The 22828-nt window shown below is 57.0% G+C and overlaps 1 protein-coding gene across 3 annotated transcripts in view; it reads left to right on the top strand.

Annotated features, from left to right (window-relative positions):
* The first annotated feature begins 8916 nt into the window (after positions 1-8916).
* Positions 8917-22828, top strand: part of ARHGAP26 (Rho GTPase activating protein 26) — a 158869-nt gene continuing 144957 nt past the window's right edge. For all 3 annotated transcript variants that reach the window (XM_076350460.1, XM_076350459.1, XM_076350462.1), the window contains exon 1: positions 8917-9198. In XM_076350460.1, the coding sequence (XP_076206575.1) occupies positions 9045-9198 (154 nt within the window). In that variant the 5' untranslated portion in view covers positions 8917-9044. The remainder of the gene's footprint in view (positions 9199-22828) is intronic.

The following is a 22828-nucleotide window of genomic DNA, read 5'->3' as shown; positions in this document are numbered from 1 at the left end:
GCTCATCTGGGTGACTCTTGTTGGTATGTACCCTGGCAAAAGCTTGCTGCTGTTGTGGGTGGAAAGGCTCTGATGGCTGGCTCTGTGGTGCTGCATGGTGTAGAGCAAAGCCCTTTTGTGGGGCTGAGCCCTTGCCCCAAAAGGGAGCTGTGGGTATTGGCTGCTCTTGAAAATCACACCCTGCTTGTCCTAGGCTGCTCCCCTGCTCTTCTCTGAAACTGAGAGGCCAAATCATCATAGCCTTAAAAGTTTAGGTTTAAAAGAGCCACTTTAAATTCAACAATCTTAGTTCTGAGCTGCCTCTCTCAGCTCTTGGTTCACAGCCTGCCTTGCGAAGCTCGGGATGTGCATTGTATTTCTGATGCTCTGGCTCCCGTGGTCAGCAAGGTGCTGTCACAGGCCAGTGCCCTGCGAGCTAGCTGCGGCTCTGCCACACCTCGGTGTCACCAGAGCCCAGCACCCTGTGGGGGCCCCAGCACCCCTCTTATGTCCAGCTTCAAGAAGCTGAACTAGGCTCCTGCAAGGAGAACCTGCCAAGGAACACGGGGCGGTGGGTCTCCTCCAAACCAGGAGGGTTTTGAAAGCTTTGCACAAACAGCAGAAGCTGGGAATTGCTTTAGGGGTTTCATGCAATGCTCGTTTCCTTGCCCAGCTATGCAGCCTGTGGTTCGTCTGGCACAACCGGGTTCTCAAGGCTGCAGCTCCAGCTGAATCCGATGCCTGGGCTGTGTGAGACTGATTTTCTCCTGTAACCTGACCGATTCTAAGGCTGTCGCTTACAAAGGACAGCTAAGGGGTGTACAAAATCCTTGGCATGAATCTGTGTGATGGTTTTCAAAGGGGATATGTGGTGCGTGTGTGATGGAGAGCAATAGACTTCCAGCCTTTGGGAAACTCTAGGCATAAAAAGGTCGTTTATGTCTCTGGGTGCTGACTGCTGCTATTCCACCTCCAAGGTGCATGTCAGTAAGGCTGTCTGGGAAAGGGTGGCCGGCTCCTACATCCCCATCTCTTCCTGTTGCTCCCTCTCCCCACCACAAACCCCTGTGTAACAACCTGTGGAAGTGTTTTTCCACAAAGCATTACGAGACCAAAGCTCCTGTGTAGAACGTGGATAGAGGCTAGTATTTTGTGTTTGCAGAGGAAATGAGTGGCAGCTGCTTGGCTGGGCTTTCGATGAGATCTCGTGTTTCCCCAAAAAAACCGAGAGTAAGAAAAGACAGACTGTTTGGCCTTTCCTGACAATGAAACTTTGTCGTATCTATAATTAACCCTGTTATTTAAATACTTCTTCTGTGCACATCTTTGAAGATTTCATAGCCCTTGGTTCACTTATTACTTTTCCATTTCAGCTTCCTGTGCTACAGTGATTCCCGGGGGCATGACTAATTTCACTTTTCCATTTAATTGAGAACTTGTTTCTGACTTTGCCTTTGTGTGTTTAGCTGTAGCTTGGGCAGCCTGGTTGATGCCTTGTCCCTGCCCAAAATGCACCTGTCAGTCCTTTTATTTCTCTCTAGGAATAGCTTCCTGGGGAATTTAGAGAACATGTCTGACCAACAATTTTCTTTCTTTCAGAAACCTTTTCAACACAGTGATGCAGTCCTGTAGGAATTTCAGTGTGGCTGTCAGTTTAATCCTTAACTTCAGCCCTTAGCTGCAGGGCCAGTAGTGCTGGAGCCTTGCATACATCAGCACCGTCCCATGGTGCTAGCTGGTGTGCTCTCCAGCAGCCCTGATGGGCCTGGGGTGGAGGTGCTACGGGTGCATGGCAGGGCTGGGTCACCTTGGCTCCACAGCAGGGCTTTCTGCAGGCGCTGGCAAATAACAGCTCGCTTTGAGGGGTTATAGCTGTGTCAGCGGGGGCCCGGGGAAACCTGCTGCTGCGAGCCTTTCTTATTCTCAGAGGTTGTTATCTGAACTTGCTTAGATGCATGAAAAGTTGTAGGAGAGACCTGGGATGCTCTCAGCCTGCCGAGATCTGTGGGGTTGAGTAGGGGACCAGTACAATTGCACTAGCTCTCACGGTGAATTTTCCCTGTAATGTGCTACATGTCTCCTCCTCTTAAGGGGTTCACCCAAAAAAAATCACATGCTTGAAACTCTTCTTACTTACGTGTCACTTGCCATTTTTGCGTCAGTAAGAACTTCCCTGCAGGGCCTATAGTAATTAGTAATGTTTCCTTTGCTACTTCTCTGGCAGCTGCAGAGAGCGGATTTTCTTTTTTCCCCCCAGCTTGCTAAATAACCACCACTTTGCTCCACAGAATCCCTGTGCAGGTGAGGCCTGGATGGGGAAGGAGCTGGTGAAGCTCTTGGGCAGCACAGTGAAAAACCAGGGATGAAGGGCAGAGCAAAAGCTGGAAGCCCACCCTTCTCTCAGGGTGAGATGTAATCTGGACCATGAGCGAGGAAACAATGATCTTCAGTGCAATTAACCCCGTCTTTGCCTGGAAGGTAATTATATATACAAATGCACACATGTAAGCAGTGAAGTTCCTTTATGTGTGTTCTCTCTGCATCATGTTAAATGTGCTAAATGCCTCTAGGCATCCTAGTTCCCTGACCCAGTAATTTCTTACCCTCGTCTTTGTGCTTGAATGATCGTCACATCTCCAGAAGTTATGACCACGCAGTCACTGTCTTCATGATTTGTAACACAGACTAAATCATGCTGCAGATAACAGATAATAATGCAGTGCTTTGTTCTGTCTCTACATGTATGCACAGTGCCGTTAACATTTACAGTGTGAATGGTGCTCTAAAATGAGATAGAGAAGGGGTCATTGTGGCCTGAATCAAATGGGGATTTGTGCTGCTGGGTAACTGAGCCTCTACAATCTCCAGATTAAGGCATTACTCCTTAAAATAATGTTTCTGTCTGGTAAGTTTTATTTTATGTCCAGTTCCTGGGCAGAGCAGTGTACCACAGACCCAAGCATGACGATTCTAAAAGCTGCTCATCCGTGGTACTTCAGCATAAGGATCTCATGATGCTTTTCATCAATACCATCACCGCCACCAAATTAAGGGAAGACAAAGGAGACATTGAGTGTGGAAGCCTGGCTCCAGCGCCATGAGGATCATCATCCTGGAAACAAAAGTCAAAGTATAACATCAGGCTAGGAAAAGCCAAAGGGATTCATGAGTATCCCTGTGCTCTGGGGAGGGTCCTGGTTCAGGGTCCTGACAGCGGGCTGGTTATGGGGTCACAAATGTGAACAGGATAAGGGACGTTAGCAGTCAGGGCAGGTGTTGGAGCAGAGTATAAACCTTAATGAAGTAGTGAAAATGTAAGTAAGCTGCCACTGAAATTGGGGAAGGGGGAGGCAAACAGCACTCCGGAGAATTGTGCCAAAAATCAACAGAGTTGGGAAAAGCACCACCCCCCGCAGCAAGCCTTATTCATTTCCAGTGCGAAAGGGCTGGCCCAGTTAGCAAAACTGAGGGGTCAGGTGAAGGGTCAAGAGTATATATGGCTTCTCAGTGTCTTACCTGAAGAGTACTGAAAAAGGTTTTCTTTTATTTTTAATACGGAATCAAGGCAAACAAACCTCCTAAAGTGGCTAAAAGCACAAGCACCAGAAAACTCTCAAGCCTGAGGAGTGTTCCTGTGCTTGCTCCGGACATGCCGCCGCTGCACTTGGAAGCTGGGTTTTGGTCTGTCTGCTCTGACACCTGCCAGGAAGATGAAAGGAAACGGTGCTGTCGTCTTCTGGAGACGGCTCCCCTCAGATGCGGTGCCTGTGGGCTTTGTTCCTGTGATTCCTCCTCTCTTCTCGGTGCTCCCAGATGCCTCCGAGAGGCACGTGCCAGGCGAGTGGCTTGGCAAAGACCGCGCTGTAAGTAGCTGGCATGTCCTGGGCATGTATGAACGGGTGTGACTGCTGCAGAGCAAAAGCAGGAGGAGAGGCCAATTAGCCTAAGATAGATGACAGGCTTGTAGCAGCTATAATGGCAGTAATATGCTCTCTGTGGGGGAGAATAACTGATTGCCCAAGGCACAAACAACAGATATAGGGACTTGGAAGGAAATAGATGTGGAGATCACTTCTGCTGCAAGTAGGATACCACAGACTGACTAATAGCATCTCACACTGATATTTCCATTCAAAGCAAAACCCGCTTCCAAAAACTATTACCAAACCTGTGGTGTCCGTGAAACCCAGGAATACTTGGCAGCACAAGTGGCTAATGATGAGTATTGCAAAAAAATTTATTGGAGGTTAACAAGTGTAAGCTGGGAGCCGAAGAGGTGTTGTAGATTGGGAGCAGGGACCCCAGTCCTGCTTGCTTTTCACGTTGGGGAGATCTGACCCCCAGGCAGAGGCTCATTTATGTCGCTGCTCTTCAGTGTAGAGACCTGTCTTCTGGGTTGTCTTGCCCACCCCTGCAAACCTGCCTGAAGGCCAGAAGGAGGGACTGCAAGGAGAAAAGAAGTTAGCTGAAGAAGGGAAAAGAGGAGTTGAGGAGGTGGAAATTCATGTGTGATTGCTAGAGGTGCAACTTGGGAAGGAAAGGTACTGTCCTGCTGTAAGATATATATAAAAAAATAAAATCATGTTAGCTATATGTAAAACTCATGAATGCTCAGTGGAGGGAGCACTCTATCCTGTTGAAGGTATCTCTAAGGCTATTTGCTGCAGCCGCACGGAAAAGGTCTGCCAAATAAGAATATACCCAGAGCGTATTTCCAGGCTGACATGGCTGCACTGGAGAAGGGGAAGCTCTTGGTGTCTACTCTGGAGTTGCATTCACAACTAACAAAAGGTCCAAGCTCAAGGATCTGATCTCTCGGAAGGTTGTCAGTACAATAGGTCAATACATGCCCTTTGGTTTACAACAGGGGATTCATGCAGATTCATTGCGATGCTCTAATGTATTATCTGGAACACTCTTTTTTTTGCCATATACAATGCTTCATCTGTGCCTAGCTCAATAAAAAAAAAAAACCCCTTGAGAGTAAGAAAGATGTGATATATAGTTGAATAATAAATAGACCTTGAACATTGCTGCTTGAGGGCAATTCCAAGAAACTTCTCATGTAGCTCCTGGTTTCTGACAGTCAAGATGCCCATTGTAGTCTCCTGGGGTTTAAAGAAATGCATTAGTGTGCCCAAGTCTCTGGTGTTTTGAGACCCAATTAGCGGGTGGTTTTCCACCTTCTCTCCCCCTGTAACACTGGCTCTTACTTTCACAAGCAGTGGAAGTACTGCTGGGACTGGGGGTCAGCTGTTGGAGGGGAGCTTCCCAAGTCTCCAATGCAAGACACTCACAGGATAACTGGGTTTAACGTCCCCTGGCAGGCACTGCGGTCCCTGTGCGTGGGTGCCCGTGCTCAGCGTCGCGCCGCAGCACCGGCCTCGCCACCTCCCCGCGGGCATCTGTCGCTCTGAGGCTGCGGAGACGGGGCGGTGAGATGACACAAGCTGACACAGCGGCTCAGCGCTGCTGTGGGGGGACGGGGCTGGTTCCCCACCTCCCGCTCCTGCTGTCACTTTGGCTCCTGCTTTACCTGACTGGTCTCACTTAACTGGCAGAAAGCTTTCCCAGAGGAGAAGAGGCTCGTTCCTGCCATGTTAGCAATGACTGCTTCACAGAGGTACAGTAACCACCACAGCCAGTGCAAGGATGGGGGCAGGAAAATGGAGGTAGGGAGATGCTGCGCTCAGCCAGATTAGGGAGCTGATCCAGCTGAAAAGTAGTGCTAAAAAAAAATTTGTTCATTTTCAAACAAACCTGCTTAATCCAGCTGATTGTGTGACCCACCCAGAGGTAATGCTGGTACGCGGCAGGGCTGGGAAGAGCAGCTAGAGCTGATGCTACTGTGGTCTCCCTCTTCCTCCTGCTTGGCTGTGGCTGGTGTGGCCCCCACCCCTGCACCAGCACCGGTGGTTATTTGATCCCAGAGGGAGCTAAACTAGGTAGAAATGGTTCATTTTTTTTTTTCTTTATGCTGGATTAGTTTTCTGCTGACTTTGCTCCCTGAGTGAGTTAGCTGCGGGATGTGGGTTGGTGACTGAGCAAGGGAGAATGTGTTAATGTGCGGTCAAGGACAGGCTTGCCGGTGGGAGTGTGGGACCGCGGCGGCCGCAGCTTTCATCTGCTGGAAGTATGTGTAAGCACAGCCTTGGAGAGGCGTGGAGGAGTGCGGGCTGGAGACCGGCGGGCCGAGCTCTGCACCCACAGGGATCAGCGAGCAGGTTTCTGTCAGTTTGAATGGCAGTATTACTGGACCCCTACGCAGCATCCAATTGACTTAGCTCACTTGGAGGTGAGACAACCAAGTTGCTTAAAAAAAAATAAATCAAAGCCGGCAGGCAAACACACGGGGATTGCAGAGGGATGCAAGCTATTAGCTACAGGCAGGAGGATGTGCAAGTCTGGGATTTTTTTGTTTGTTTGCTTATTTTTCCTTTCGGTGGTATTCTTTTACAGTTTGGATGCACAATCCTAGCAAAACTGGGCTGGAAGACGTCCATGGCTGTTCCTCCCCAGTGCCTGCTACCCTGCTCTGCTCCCACACTCGGAGCTCAAACACGAGCGTATCCTGATGAATGCAGCGTAAGCCGGAAAAAGGGGAGACAGGTCCATGATCTGGTGCATTAATCGCTGCCTGCCCGAGGCCTTGGTTCCAGACCTCTGGCGTATGCAGTATTTCATGTGTGACAGAGCTTTGTAAATGCCTCGATTCTGTCCTCATCAGAAAATGACAGTCTGAGCATCGTTACTTTCTGTGGTTCTGGAAAGGTGGTGAAAGAAACTCAGTTTCCAGCCCCAAATATTCTGATCCTCTAAGGCAGTGTCCTATAAATCTAGTTACACGCTCTTCTCTATTAGCTGTAAGTGCTGGAATGCTCTTTTAGTATGAACAATGGCAATGTAGAAGGATAAAACCAAAATACGTGCTCCTGTGGCTTTGTACAGTGTAGAATTAAGGAGTGTAATCCAAATAATAACATCTAGTGCTTTTATAGGGCTGTATGCATATGGCGTAAATGACAGCTAATTAAACATTATATCCTGCCTACAAGATAAGCATGTAATTAGCATTACATCCTTTTTTATAATTAGGAGACCTCATGCAAAAAAAATGTGGCTCACAAACCATATTTGAAGGCAGTGACTCAGCCAGAATTAGGCTGTGGTGTGAAGATTGAGAAAATCGTGCTTTAGACCTGCCAGTGAATAAAAAAAGCAGAGACAAAAGGTTGAGCTGGTATCAGGTTGCTGCGCCTGGACCCATCTGCTGGAAAACATGGGTGGATTAACTTTTGAACACCAGGCTCGGGCTGGATCCCATTTTGTCAGCCGTACACGAAGCCCAAGCTTTGTGCAAGACCATCCATCTTCCCCAGTTTGCGAAAAAAGCATAAAGCTGGCACCAGCTCCGCATCGCGTTTCATGGCTGACTTGACAGGAATGCCGCCCCGTCGCCGCGCTTGATCCAGAACGCGCTCGCTGTGCGGCACATGGGCTCGTGTTGGCCGAGCGGCGGCCGCCCCGCGCCCTCCTCGCCAGCCTGAATGGCTGAGGCTGGGGAGAAAGGGGGGAATTCCAGTCATCCGGGGATTATCCACAAATGCGTCCATTTGTCACAGTCTGGGGTGAGAGGCCGTTGCCGGCTCGTACGTGCGTGCGTCTCTGCTCAGGGGGCTCGCCCTGGACTTGGCGCCGTCATTTACGGCGAGAATGGATTTTCTCAGATCCGCGGGGCCGGCACTGATGGTCTCTCCCCTTTTATTGCCGATTAGCTGCCATCCACCTTATGGCAGCCAGGGCCAAAACCATGAGGAGGAGCGATTGTTTTGTGGGCTGCAGTTTGCTCCTGGAAGCTCCCAGCCGAGGGAAGGAGGTGACAAGGCAGCTGCTGCGCTCGGGCCAAATTCCTGGCGTGTTCCTGAAGGAAACGGGCTGCAGGGAGAAGCGGCCGGGTTTGGGCACGGCCACACAGCGCTGTCCTGCCGGCCATCCCGTCTCCCTCGCTGGGCTGGAGACGATGCGCTCGTAGGGATGTGCTGGGGACGGGGACCTGCAGTCCCTCCGCGGTGCCGGGCCGGTGCCCCTTCATAACCAGCTGTTTCAAGAGATTAAGGGTTTAATTCTCAACTCACACCATTAAACCCGGGGGAATAATCTCCGACACAGAGGTTTAGCGGGAGGAAAAGCGTGCAAAGCTGCAACCCAGAGAGGCCCAACCAGCTGGGCGCGGACCGGGTGGCGGACGCGGCTTTCCTGCAGGCCGGCATGCGGGCTTCCCCGCAGCCCTGCGGCCCCGGGCCGCGAAGGTCCCCGCGGGGAGCGGGGCAAGACCCGGGGCACGGCCGGGCGAGGCCCTCGAGTAACCCCTCCCGTCTCCTCGGTGCCGCTCGTGGCCGCGGATGCCGAGCAGGGCCCGGCCCGGGGTTCGCCCACGACCACAGGCCGGCCGCCCCCGGGCGAGGGCTGCGCGGGCCGGACGCTCCCGCAGGCCGCGCCGGGGGCCGGGCCGGGCGGGCTCCCCGTGAGGCGCCGGCGGGCCCGCCCCCCCGCCCCGCCCCCGCGGGCGCCGCGGCTGATTGGCTCAGCGGGCGGAGTAGGCGTGGCCGCGGCGGCGGGGGGCGCGGCGGCGGCGTGGAGGGCGTGGCGTGGAGGGCCAGGGTCGTCCATTGGCTGGAGGCGCGCGCGGGGGGGGGGCGTGTCGCGGCGCGGGGGCGTGTCGCGGCGGCGGCGCGGGCGGGCGGGCAGCGCGCGGGCCCTGCCCGGGCGGCGGCCCCAAAGCGGCGGCAGCTCCGCCCCCGCCCGCCGCGCCTCAGCGCTCCGCGCCGCCCGCCCGGCACCGCTCCGCTCCGCTCCGCTCCGCTCCGCACGGCCCGGTACGGCGCGGCACGGCCCGGCCCGGCACGGCACGGCCGCTCCCGGGGCGCGCCCGCGGCGGCGCCAGCTCCCCGGAGAGGCGGGCGCGCGCTTCGGCTTAAAAAAGCGTCTAAATTTTTAATTTTTTAATTTTTTTAATTTTTTTTTTTTTTTTTTTTGGTGGTTTTCGGTGCGCGGGTGCGGGCAGCATGGGGCTGCCGGCGCTGGAGTTCAGCGAGTGCTGCCTGGACAGCCCCCAGTTCCGGGAGCGGCTCCGCTCCCACGAGGCCGAGCTGGAGAAGACCAACAAGTTCATCAAGGAGCTCATCAAGGACGGGAAGTCCCTCGTCGCCGCCCTCAAGAGTAAGTGAGGGGCCGGGGGCGGCCCTGCCGGGGCCCCGCGCCCTCCGGCCGGCCCCCCGGCACCGGCCCAGCGCAGCCTGCCCGTCCCGCGGTGGTCCGCCCGCCCGCGGTCCCGCCTGGCCCGTCGTTGCCCGTCCTGGTCCGTGGCCTCCTGGTCCTGGTCCGTCGTGGACCACCTGCTCCCGTCCGTGTCCCCCCGGCCCTTTTGTGGTCTGCCGGGTCACCAGGGCGTGCCCGGTCCCGGTCCACCGGGCCGTGCGTGGTCCTTCAGGATGTGCCTGGCCACGGTCCATCCGGACGTGCGTGGTCCTGGTCCACCAGGTCCCAGTCCATGGTCCTTTGGGGATGGTTGGGCAGGGGCGGGTGGGTAGGTGCCGTGCCCCCCAGGTTGTCCTCTGTCCCCTCTCTGTTGGGGGTGGGGATGCCCAGTGCCCCCTTCCTGGGCTCTGCTCGGGCTGGCCCCGCCGGTGCCGTCCCCAGCGTGTACGGGGAAGTGGAGACGGTTGTTGTGTGGGAGAGCCGCGGGCTGGGGGGCAAACCTGCGAACTGCCGGTTTGTGGTAGGGGCTGCGCAGGAGGGGGACGCTGCGACGCAGGCTGCAGCCCCGGGGCTGGGGAGACCCTCGTCCGTGGCTGGCTGCATCCCGGTCCCTCCTCGTGCCCAGGCTGGGCTGGCTCCTGTCCCCACGGCCGGTGACACCTCTGCATGGCTGCCCACTGCCACGGTTGGGTGGGCTGCGCCCTCGGCGTGCTGCGGTGGCCTGGGCCACTCCCTGAGCAGTGGCTCTGTTCCTGCTGTTCCCCCCACGGGGTCATTTGGGTGTTCTTCTTTTTTTTTAAGTGCGTTCAGGCCAAATCATGGATCGCTTCCCTGGCCGGTGGGTTTCCCGTACCAAGCATGCCGGCAGCATGAGTTGTCACCTTGCCGAGCTTGCCCTGTCCTGCTCCGGTTCGGTGCCATGGGGTGATGGGACAGGAGAGGGGCACGTCCACGCACACCTGTGCCCTGGAGCCCCCCGTGGCATCGCCTGTGATGCACCAGCCTGGCATCGGGGATGCGGCGGGGTTATTTTGGGAGCTGAGGCACGGCGGTATCGCCCCTGGGGTGCACAGGCAGGTGATGCTCCGGCTAAGCCCACCACCCCGTCCCATCCCGGGAGGGCTGAGCTACAGCCGCGGGGCTGATTCCTGATCCCTGCCCTTCAGATGTCACACCAAGCCCCGCGGGTGCAGTTCCCCCGTGCAGCAGCCGGTAACGTCTGGATTACAGGGACCCCCATTGTACCAATTCTTGGCATTTGGGGTTAAAAAAACCCAAAGCTGACAGCTATCATTGCATTTATGGTTCTGCAGGTCTGAGCTGTCTTTCTTCTGCTGCGGTGCGTTTGCCTGTCGAGCTGAAGGCAGCCTGTGCCTGGCCCTGCGTGGAGCATTCATTTTATCGCAGAACAAATCCTACAGCCTCATTCTTCACTGAAAATAAATTTTAGGAATTAACTGGTGGGTCCCAAGGGTGTTCGTCTCTGGGCTTAGTCGGCATGCACTTTTAGTGGGTCGCTCGGCAGGTGCTGGCCGAGGGGGCCGGCTGTGCCCTCGCCCCGGTCATGCTGCGTGGCAGGTATTTTTAGGTGTGCTGAACTGCTGCGTGCTCGTGGCTGCTGGCAGGCGACTCTCCCGCCGGCCGTGGCCGTGCTGCATGGCCCCTGCGCCCCGGGCTGCCCGCGCCGGGGCAGGAAGAACGCTCGCCGGCCTCCGGAGATAAGGATGTTTTTATGGCTGAATTGTTTTGTAGCCTCTATTGAATGCGTTCCTGGATTAGACCTTAATTCCTGTGCAGAGCCGGGGGTGTGTTCCACTGATGCCCAGGCTGCTGTCGGTAGGGGCATGAATAATGACAATTTTGCTGGAGCGTTAATTAATGCCCAAGCACCGGCGCTGTCTGGCCTCGCAGCCATGTCCCATCCATGTGCGGCTGCAGGCGCAGTGGCACGCTCCCCACAGAGGTGGTCTGCAGGGCACTTTGGGGGAAGGTTTGGGGGTGCATGGGGCAGGGTGCTGCCCGGGGGGGCTGGGGATGAGTGTCCCCTCCCTGGCTGTGATGCTCAGCTGCTCTGTGCATCCTTCTCCTGTGTGTGGCCCTTTCTCTTGCTGTAAGAGCAAGACGGCCGCTGGCGAGCTGTGATGCCTCTGACTTCTCCAGCAGAGACCTGGCGTGCGACAGGATCTGGCCCAGCTCTTTCCACATGCGTTACCCTCGGTGCGTGACAGGTCCGAGGTCTGGTCGTGTTGCGTGGGCCATTACAAACCCCCTGGGCGTCCATCTGAGCATGGATGGAGATTCTCCAGGGGTGGAGAGCTGCTGCGCTGCCTCTTGCCGGGTGTTGTTCCCGTTTCACTACCACAGGTGTTTGGGATGGTACCGCCATGAGCCAGAACTGGTGCAGGTGGTACCTGGTGGCCGTTCCTGGCAATGACCGGGCACTCGCTTCTCTTATCCGGTTTTTATTTTTCTCCGATGTCTCCAAGCGGTTCGTCTCCCCGTGGGCTGGGCAGGGCGGCCTTAGCTTGCCGCTGGCAGTGCCTCCACGCGCGCTCCTTGGCCGTCGTGGCGGGTGCGCGGATGCAGGGCCGGGCAGGTCCAGGGAGCAGCAAACCCCCGGCTCGGGGCACACTGCCTCTGGAGCGAGGGGCTCGGAGGGCGTCTTGGCTCTTGGCACAGCGAAGCGGCCTGCAACTGAAGTTACTTGAAGTCTTGGCAATATCCTCTCTCATTTTCCTTCCTCTTGCGTTTTCTGCTGAATGTTTCACATCCTCTTTGTTTTAAGACAGGCACGAGGGGAACGTAACTCTTTGTGTATCGGCGAGGAGCGAGGTGGAGGGGCGGTTTGGACAGGGCTGCAGTGTGGTTACGTGACGGGGAGGAAGATGCAGGAGGGAGGAAGATGCAGGAGGGAGGAGGACCCCTCTGCAGCTCTGGGCAGAAGCGCTCTCCTGTTCCCCGCCACCCCGCTTGGCCCCCCGCAGCCCCCGTGCCGCTGACACCGGCGTGGCAGGAGCGGTGTGTAGGGACGGTGAGGCTGGTGTAAAGGCACGTAAGAAAGTCTCTCTCTGGATTTGGTGGAGGAGCTGTTCTGCAGCTTTTTCCCTCTGTGAAGGCACGGAGAGAAACTGTACTGATTCACAGTGCTTTCTCCTTCATGTAAAAAAACATTCAGAGGTTGAAAATAACCCTCATTTGCTGAAGGGCTGGTCTTGCTAAATATCCTCTGATGCCAAGGGCATCTCTGGAGTGTGTGTATATATACATATATATATATATAAATACTGTTTCCCCCCAGTGAGTATCTGTGCCTATTTCTATTGTCTCTCTTTGCTGCTTGGCTGGTATTGGGAGTGACCTGGTTTTCAGGAAAACATGTTCCTCTTCCTCCCTTACACGCCATAGATAAATTATTCAGAAAGTTTTGCAAATGCAAAGACCTCAAGAGAGACATAAATAATGAACTTGAAGCTTGGACGCCGTGAAACTTGTTCTCCAGCGAAGGAGCTGTGGTGACCATCAGTACCAGGGTTATGGAAGCTTTTTGCCCCTTTGTGTGTCCCTTGTGCCTGCGAAACGGGGCAGGCAGGGAGCTGCGTCCCGGCCGGTGGCTGGTCCCGGTATGGCGGCTGCCCGTGGTGCCGGCATCGCCTCCAGCCCCTCCGCTTTGGTTGAGGGGTTTATCAAGCCCAGTCGCCAGGTGATGCAAAGATGCTTTGCAGTTGCTTCGGAAAACAAGCAGTGCACATAACGAGGATGGGGGGGGGGGCTGAGCGGGGGCACCCTCCTCCTCCTCCTCCCTGTGGCCCCCAGGTCTCCCCGTGCTGACAGGCGCCGTGTCCCCGTGGTGATGGGACTGCGGAGGGCTGCGGGCTGTCGTCTCCTTTGGGCGCTGGGGCTGCAGTCCGGTGCCCTGCCACGTTTCTGCTGTTACTTTGTTTTGCTTCTTCCTCCAACTCCCAGGCACTAATTTGAAGCCACTGAACCCGTCCACGCCCCGGCTGCTGCCGCACTCGCGTGTCGCAGGCTGCAATTTGTGCGGCGGGGCCGGGCTTGGGCCGGCAGAGGCTCTGCAAACTCCCTCCTTGCGAGGGGTGCGAGGGCCAGACCCCGGCTGGGCTGTGCCAGACCCCGGCCGGGCTGTGCTGTGCCTGGGGCTCCCACGGGAAGGGCAGAGATGCCCGTGCTCCCGAAAAGCGCAGTTGGGCTGGTTTGGGGTTTTGGGTTGTTTTTCCCTTGGCTGTTTTTCGGTCGGGTCACCGCAGAGCTGCGGCTGGGCGGTGAGGAGGGGCAGGACCGAAGGGGGTTGCGGGGAAGGGGTGATGCTGGGGTGGACCTGGGCCCTGTGGCAGTGGGGAGCTCGTCCGGCCCTGCCGGCTTCCCGGGGCAGGTGCTGCGGCACCGGCCTGCAGGTCTTGCGCTGGCTCTGCCCTCCGCCGGTGTGCCCTGTGCCGGCTGCGGTGAGCCGCAGGGGATTGTCCCCTGCTCCCCGGCTGGGGTTTCCAGCTGCGCAGCCTGGTGTGTGCAGGCACGCTCCGTGTGAGGCTGTCGGAGGACACGCAGTCGCCCTTCGGTCCGTGCACGCAGGCACATGATTTTAATGAGCTGCCCGGTGGGATGATCTGCGTTTGCCCGCGTAGCATGGGGGTCACGGAGGTGGCCTGTGCTGCCACCACGGGTGACGGCCGGGAGGGCTTTTGCTGCGGCTGTGGGTTTTTTCCTGGGACACGTTCTGCTCTGTGGCTGCCGTGCAGCTTAAAAAGCAAAGTGAGGTGGTTGTGAAAGCAAAGTGGGGTGGTTGTGTGGTTCCTGGTGGTGCCGTCGGCGTGCCGGGCTCTGCCCACAGACTGTGTGCTCTGGGGTGTGCTTGCACATGGATTCGGTTCCACATCTCGGCGGCGTCTTGCTGAAACAGAGCCTTTATGAAATGCCTGTGCCCGTGGGTGTGGTGTGGCAGAGCCGTACCCGGGGCTGGCACCGACTCCGCAGCTCACCTGGAAGTGAAAGTGAAACTCTTTCCCGGTGTTCAACCTGAGCAGTTAATTCCCTTTTGATGCAAACAAGGCTTAGCCTGGGAATAAGGAAATGTTTCAGACTCCGGCCGATACCTTCAGGTGCCTTCTGCCCCAGCCGACTTTGCTACTGTTGCTGCCTTTCCCTGCCCGCTCTGCACGCCCCCCTGGTTCGCCGTGCTCGGTCCCCTGGGAGAGGTACCCCGACCAGAGTGAGTCTGGCGGAGACCCTGGCTCGGGTGGGTAGAGCTGCCCAGTTCAATGGGTAGACAGAAAACACGGTGCTGTGCACTCAAAATGTCCCTGTTTGCCTTGCCAGGGTGAAAGCCCTCGGGTGTGTTGGAGGAAGAGCCGTGTCTTGGGCTGCTTCATAGCCTGGTGCTGTCCGGGGTGACGGGACCTTGAGCCCCAGTGCCGCAGGCGCCTGCCAGCGCTGGGGAGCTTGGGGAGCAGAAACCTGAAGCCCTTCTTGGATTATTTTCATCCTTTTGCCCTTCTGGTCCCTGAAGAAAGCAGTAACAGCCCAAACCTTCCCATTGCCTGTGCACAGAGGAGAGGAGGGATTGACATACAGAGGTTTAGGTCTGGCCTTTCCGGGAATGGCCCTTATTTTTGCAGGTGCAAACATTAATGGTTAGAGACGGTCTCCTGGCTAGGAGACAGCTGTACACTTGCAGACTTGGGTTTGGTGGAAAAGGAACGTTATACTTCCTGGAGGGTGCAAAATAAAAGCAAACCCCCCGTTGGGTTGCTGTGGCCGCTTGCATTTGGTTCTGCTCTGGTTGTGCCGTCAGAAGTGGTGTTTGGCTGCTGCCATCGAGCGCTCGTTGCTGACCGCCTACGAACAGCGATGGGGTGCGAGGGCTGCCAAGGTGAGTCACGCCACGCTCGCTGCACAGCCCGTTTCACATCTTCCAAGTGCTGAGGAAATTGCTGCCTCGCGGCGAGGAGGATTTCGTGGGGCTTGGTGGCAGCACCGCATCCGTGCGGGCAGAAACCCTGATCCCTTCCCGGGTGGTGGGAGCTGGCTTTGCCCAAGGAGCTCGCCCCACGCTCGGAGGGGGGGGGGTGGGGGGTCTCTGCCAGCGCCGAGCCCAGCAGTGGTGGGGCACGGCCAGGCCCCCCGCACGGCCGCCATGGGCTCTCCGCCTTGGCCTGGCGAGCAAACCGCAGGGCCAATCTGGGGGGAAAGCACGTGGTTTTGGGGTTTGGTTGCTAAGATGAGTTGCTTCTGATTTTTCCTGCTTTGTTCACCCAGAAAAGGTGTAACATGGCTCTCCCATGTCAGGGTGTATTTCTGCCCCCCCTCCATTGCTTTCGGAGGGTGGTAAGAAGCGTTCGGTGTGGGGAATACTTTGTGCTATGGGAGAAGTACGTGGTTACATCTCAGCCAGACAGTCCTGCCCCTGCGCCAGCAGGGCCGAAGGCAAAAAGGACTTCTTCCTCCTTTGCATGTCCTGTGTGGCTTGTGCAGTTGCATATTTACTAGCGTGTCTGGTATTTTATTCAAACGAAGAGTAATACAAATGGTAATACTCTGCTTTATTTTCAGCACAACTTGAAAGCTCCTCCTCTTCCTCTCTGGTGGAAATTAGCAACAGGAATGTGTTCCTGCTTGGGAGATACTCTTTGTTTCTGATGGTGGGTCTCCACCGTGAGTCGTGGAGGGATCGTTGTGCAGCCAGTGTCGGCTCCGGAGGACTGCACGCTTAGCCTGATTGTAAGAAGGAAAACTCAGGATGCGACAGTCTTTCACCCTGCCGGGGTGTTGCAGTGGTTCACCTGCATGCACTGCCCAAGGTCACGATCTGTGCAGGAGGTTTGTGATGACATCCCCAGGCATCGTTTGCCCATCTCCCCAGGGGTCCCCTGGGGCTGCCTGCGGGTCCCCCTGCACACAGCTGCGACCCCTCGGTGCTGGCATTTTGGGGGACTGATTGTGAGAGCCAGCCTCCCAAGCAGGGTGGGCTCCTTGAGTCCCGCGCTAGCTGCCGAGCTGGTGCCGTGAGCCACGGTGCTGGGCTGCAGCCAGATCCGGCCTCTCGGCAGCGCCGATGAGGGAAGCTGATGAGCAGAAGGGCTTGGGCGTGCAGGAAAGTGTGCGTTCGTGATTAAGTCTTTTAAATTATGCTGACAGAAGGCTCATTAACAGGGCTCGGAGATCTTTTTAATTGGGAGCGTGCCACAGAGCACCACTGGGTGCATGTCCCGATACACCGGTGTGGTGATGGTGTCCAGAGAAGCCGCTGGCCCTGTGCGTCCCGCTGCCCAGCCGTGGCACCAGCGCTGACTGGGTGTCCAATGTCGGGTTAACCTCAACCCTTTTGGCTTGGTGGGGGATGGACTGGGGAAAAAAAAAAAAGCAGCTTTGCAAGGCAGGGGCTGCGACTGACTGTGCTGCTGAAGCCGGCGTAGCCTGAAAGGGCACACTTGTGGCCAGGGAGAAAAATCTGCGGAGGAGATGGATGGACCTGGAGAGAGGGGTGTGGAAGCTGGTCTGGAGGGGACCTTTCCCGGGGGCTGGGTGGGATGTCCCAATGTTCTCCAGTGCCAGGAGCTGGGTACCTGCTAAGTCCTGCTCATACTTCCAGCATGGAGCAGATTTGCCTGGTTTGGGTCAAGAGGCCATTTTTCCAAGGCTGCAGATGTGCCAGCACAGCTGCATCTCATGTCTCTGTTCCTGCAATCCCGCCGTGCCGAGCGATGCATGCGGTGTGCATGGTGCTACCTGCGTGCCCTGGGACATGGGTTGGGGGCGGTGGGCTGTTTTGATTGTCGTCTTTTTTTTTTTCTTTGGGGGTGGCAACTTACAATGACGTTGAAAATGCGTGCGAGGAAATGCCGTTCCCATGGTTGCTGCGGGGAGGGTGGGAGGTGGCGGTGCCGGGGCTCTGCTGCGTGTCCCCGTGCTTTCTGCAGGTTGGCACATGCGGTGCTTCCCTGGCTGATCCCAGCTGGGCAGGAGCCTGCAGCCAGGACGGGACGGGGCGAGCGGGGTCGGCCCTCGTGGTGCTGCCAGCCCCCTTGCCGGCTGGCAGAGGGGGACTGCCGACCCCTCTGCTCTCCCTCCCTCCCTGCAGGCACCCTGAAATCATCGCGTGCTTCTCCCTGAAACCCAGGGAGCAATGCCACGGCCAGAGCAGCGGCTGCGGCCATGCACAAAACGGGGCAGGGGTGCTCCGGGGGTTTGAATCCCTCCACCTGAGCAAAGGGGCATCAGAAACCCCCACCCGCCCTGTGTGAGGGGCAGCAACAGCGGCATGGCAAAGCAAACCCTGCCCGCCCTGTGGTGGTTCTGGTTCGGGGTGTTTTGGCCAGCCCTTCCACACCGTGCAGCAGCGGGGCAGCTGGAGGACGGGCTTTGCCGGGTATCTGTCGCTGTGCTTGGGTTTTTTTTTTTTTGATCCGTCGGTTTGAAGCAGACGCGAAGGAGCCAGGTTCGGATGCGGCGTGATGAGTAGCTGTAGCGTGACCGTGGTGGGCGGGGAGGGGAGGCAAAGTGAGGGGGAGCTCGTACCGAAACCCGCACAGCTTGTTCGCTTCTCTGCTGCGTGGTGTGAATCATCCCTCCCTCCTCCTCTGGGCACGCGAGTGGCTGTCACTGCGGCCGGCGGAGCTGAGGCTGTTTTCCCTGTTTTCCTGGCGCGCTCCCCTCGGCCGCCCCGCGAAGGCGCTTCCACCTTCTCCTCTTCATTGCTCCGTGCAAGTGCCTGGTGGCCCTGGGCCTGCGAGCTGCACGGTCCTGACAAGGTGTGCTCGTTAGGGCATCACCCCGGCTCTTAATAGCAAGAATGGTCTCAAGTGTGGCTTGGAGGAACTGGGAATTGTGCTTCTCTGCCTCTGCTCCCGCCTGCTGATGGGTACCTGGGGGTCACGGTGCGTCTGGGATGCTGGATGCGTGCCGGGGAGGGACAGCAGCCGCAGGATGCTCTGCGGAGCGGGGACCGCGGTGCAGAGGGGGAAGGGGATGTCTCTGTGGTGATGCCAAGCCGGTTTCTAGCTGGAGTTTGTGGGAAGTACACCAGCCTCCGGACCATCTGGCTCCCGCACGTGGAGTGGCGGGCACAGCCGTGCGGGGGCCGTGGCTGCCTGTGCCAGCGCGGGGGTGAGGGGCCAGCGAAGGGCCCAGGTGCTGCTTCCTCGCCCTTCCCTGTGGTTTAGGCCCACAGCTGGGGTGCGGTGCTCCCTGTGGCACCCCATCACCGGGGGCAGCCAGCAGGCACCGCAGGCAGGCGGGGGCATTGCTGCGGTGCAGTGCTTGCTTGGGTGGCCACCGGCATGTGTGTGCTTTCTGCCCTGCGCCAGCCCAGCTAGGCGACTCTTTTTTATTCCCAAAAGACAAAAATGCTCCCTTTGTTCTGGGCTGCAGCGTAAAAGAATCTATTTTAAAAAGATATGGACTGTTTATCTACAGCGGGCCATAAATAGCTCATAAAATAAGAAAATAAGAACTTTCTTTTTCCCCAGGGTTTGCCCAGCTCCCCGGCGGGTAGCCGTGCCGTGCCGTGTCATGCTGCCCGTCCTGCAGCAGGGCTGGTGGAGCGGCAGGCCCGGTACCGGCAGCGCTGCCTTCACAAGGTTCACGTCACGTGCAGTGATGTGCTCGAGGACATTATTGCAACCTGCGTCTAGTTGCCATTACCCCGGTGCACTCGACGTGCTGCATGTGGTGTGCATGCATGTGCATGTGTGCACACCCACGTGCTTTTTGTCTTTTTAGCGGCTTCTAATCCTGCATCAGTATCTCAATGAGGGAAGTGTAAAGGGTTCTCTGCACGGGCCGAGTGACCTGTAAAATAAGCTGGCGTGTGCCTTTTTAATAATACTGCCTGGTAGAGTGTCCCTTTACTGTTTTGTTTTTTTTCTTTTTCTAGCTGAAACAGCGTCTGTCCAGAACCATGCCCTTGCCGAGTGCTGGTTGCTTAGCAATGTTTTACAAAAAAACCCAACATTGAGTTTCAGAATGGTTGGGTGGCTCTCCCCTGCTTTTCCCCATGCGGCTGGGGGCAGCGGTAGCTCTGCCTTTCTCTTGCAGGGTTTGGGGGGGAAGGCCCTGCCCTTGTTCCGTCCCTGGAGGAGTGGTGGGATCCCCCGGGCGCCTGGGGCTCCGCTTCTTCCAGCCGGAGAGGCAGGCGCTGCCATGGGGAACGGGGCTCTGCTCTGGGGCAGGAGCCTCCTGGGAGTATTTGTGCGAGGGTTGTCTGCAGGGAGCCGGGAAGCATCATTTCCCAGTGTTGCATTCCCAGCCCTTTCAGTGTCGGTGGCCACGAAGGCTGGGAGAAAGCCCAGGTTAAAGGCAGCGATGCACTCTGGGCCACGCATCCCGTTTCTCACCCTGCGTGCCTCCCCAGGCTCTGCTGGAGACTTTAATTTTTTTTTTTCCCTGCCGAAGCAGGAAAAATTGACTCACTTGCCAGTGATGTTCCTGCAAGCACGGTGGGATTTTTCCTGTTCTTACAGCTGAGGTGGAGGAGCACCGGAGACAAAAGGATTTCCGCAGCCTCCTTGGGAGGAGAAGGAAGCAGGCTGCTGCAAAACTGCTTTTGGAGGGTCTGGGAGCTGACCCCACTTTCCTGCCCTGGCTGTGGGCACGCCGGCCACTGGCAAGAGCCGCCAGTGGGATGTAGCCCCTTGGGACGTGGCCCCTCGCACAGGGGTGGCTGCCAAGCCAAGGGGGGGCTACGGATGAGTCATTGCCCCATGCCGTGGGCAGCATGTGCTGGCTGCGATGTGCCGGAGAGGACTCCTGTCCTGCCCGTGCTGCCTGCGGGGATGGGGCGCAGGTCCCCTCCCCACCTGGGGTGTGGGGGTCCATAGACCCAATGTTCCCGACGGGACCCTGATGCTTCGGCGCCTGCCCCTTGAGAAATCAAGCCGGCTCCCTGATGGGCCGGCTATTAACTAATTAGATTTAATAACAAGCTAATCCAAATGCCTGGCTGGTGCCTGAGGCAATCTGCTCCTGCCCTGCGCGTGGTGTCTGGCTGGGGGCTCTGCCAACGCACCCGCCCCTGTGCCGGGACCCCCCCGCACGGTGAGACCCCCGCTCGGCCTTCTGCTCCGCTAATGGGCACTGCCTCAGTCAGGAGCAAATTTCTTCTGGATTAGCGTCCTCTAAATCGATTAGCTGTCTTGGGCAGGGCATTTTATTCTAATGAAATGTGATTCCAGGCTCCAGTTGATGAATTGTTGTGGCAATGAGGGTAAAGTAATCTGCCGCCTTTCTGTGGGTCGTTCCAGGGTTTGGAGAGGAGAGAAACGGAAAAGGCTTGTAGGAGAAATTATAATTAGCAGGGGAGCATATTACACTGTCATGGGCTCACCCACTCTCCCCCAGTGAGGGAGCTGGGGGGAAAATGAGGAGCTGTGAGTAAAACGTGGCCTTTCCATTGTGCTGTCAGAGGCAATTTACTTGTAGGTGTGAGGCTGGATGCGTTTGCACGACCCACCTGGTGCTGGTGGGAGAGTGGAGCAGTGGCAGCAGGGCAGCTTGCAGATGGGGGGAAATGCAATATTCAAAATCCTTGTTGCCTGGAAGAAATTGGAAATACCTTTCATGGTTTCAGGCTTACAGCTAAGCAAGCAGGGAGCAGCAGGACAGCCGCTCTCCGCAGGTGTGCCATCGCTCTCCTTGCGGCAGCACCGTTCCCAAATGCCTTGCCCTGGCCCTGGCCCTGGCCCTGGTTGTGATACGGGGATTTTCACTACTGCTTCCTCACAACATTTTTCGCTTGTGCAGTCAGCTGCCTTTGCAAATACCAGCCGGGGCAGTAGTTTTCCATTTCATTACTGCGTCCCTGAAGTTCTCCAGGCACTTAAGCCATCACCCGTGTTTGCTGTTTTGACGCATCCCTCCTCTGTGTTTGTGTTGAATATTTACATTTGATTTTATTTGGAGACCTCTGCTCCCACCTGAGCTCTCTCCCCTTGCTCTGACGCCTGGCCGCCTCCCGAGCCTGCCTGCCGGCAAACTTTCTGCCGGCTCAGCCGTCGCTTGTTGCCGTGGCTGCAGGTTGGGATGGGCTGGGGGGGTTCTGCCATAAAACAACACCAGGATGTGAACAAAAATAAACATGGGGAAAAGTGCCAAACGTGGTAGTTGGGTGGGGAAGCGGAGAAATCTCGCTTTTGTTTTGTTTTGCTGTTAAGTGCACGAAACGCTCCTGGTGTTCAGGGCTAGCGCAGGAGCGTGGGGGTGGCACCCCGAGGGTGCTGACCTTCCTCGCACACATGGACCATGCTTGTGCCCCCGTGCAAGCTGCTGCCCCTTCCCCGGGTGTGAACGGGCCGTGCTGGGCGTGCAGCACATGCCCCACCAGGAGCCGTGGGTAGTGATGCTCTGGGGGGCAGTGGGAGGACTGGGATGTTGCCAGCATCATGCAAAGCACCAGAACCCCCCTCCCTGGGCGGTGGGTGCGGGGGGGGCTCTGCGCGGTGCTGGTGGGTGGGAGGGCGGCTGCGGCAATCTGGCGTGCCGGTTCCAAACATGGTGACGGTCAGCCTGGAAGCTGCCTGCCGGGGTGTTGGTACGTGGCTTCGTGCTGCTTATCTTCAAAGGCTGTCCTGGGGGTTTTGTGGCAGTTCCCAGCCGCTGCTGGGAGGGCTCTCTCGCTGGCAGCTCGCCTGCGTTTCTCTGAGCCCTGGGTGCTTCTTGCTGGGAGCGAGGACCCGCTTTAGGACGTGCCTTCCTGCAGCTGCAGACATCTGTCTTCTCAGCGTCTCCAGAAACAGGAAGCCTTTCTGGGGGTCATTGGCATCGTTCACGGGTTTTATGTTCTCCTTCCTCGTCCTGACCACAGGTAGAGATGGCTCGCGGTGCTCTACCAACCCAGCATGTGCAGGTCACACTCGCAGCCTGCTCCTGGATTTCTCAAGTAATTTTATTTTCTATCACTTTCCTTTGCCCCCACTCGGCATCATCTGTCCGCTCTCCGCCCGTGTCTCTGAACAGAGAGCTGCTGTAGCTCGTTACGTGCCTCCTTCCTCTCCACAAATAACCCGGTTAACGCAGAACTGGGGCAGAGCCGAACCATGCTGGGCACTAAACTGAATGCTCCACTTTGGAGCGTTTACTTCTGAAAAATCCTGCTTGGGCAAGTAGAGAAAGTAGTCCAGAGTTTCCCCACAGGGCAGGACAGACGGGAGCCTCCCCGCATCTTCCTTTCCCAGAGGGACGGAGAGGCTGTTGAGCCCGTTGCTGTTTGGCAGTTCACATGCCTGGCACTGAAGTAAGGGTCCCTTTGGGTGCGACCCTTGGTAGTGGTGAGGACCGCTTCAATAACCGCTTCGTTAACCCATCCCTGCTGCCTTGGCCAGTTACTCTCCCACCAGCGGCACAGGGAGGGGGGAACGGGCAGAGCCGTTCGAGCGCACTGGGTTTCTGAAGCGTCTCAGCCACCGTGAGATAAAGATCTGAGTCACGGAAGTTGCTGTTCGGGTTTTGTTGCAATAGGAAGTGATGGGCAAGTGCTAAGAAAAGCTGAACAGGAAGGATGGAGAGTGACGGTGAGACCCCTGCTCAAAGCGTCTGCGGCAAAGCAGGCTCTGCACCGGGCTAAAATGTCCAGAAACTGAGAAAG

This window comes from Aptenodytes patagonicus, chromosome 12 (genome assembly GCF_965638725.1).
Source record: "Aptenodytes patagonicus chromosome 12, bAptPat1.pri.cur, whole genome shotgun sequence".
Classification (NCBI taxonomy): Eukaryota; Metazoa; Chordata; class Aves; order Sphenisciformes; family Spheniscidae; genus Aptenodytes; species Aptenodytes patagonicus.
The sequence above is the reverse complement of the archived record's forward strand: the minus strand, read 5'-3'. Positions and strand labels throughout refer to the sequence as shown.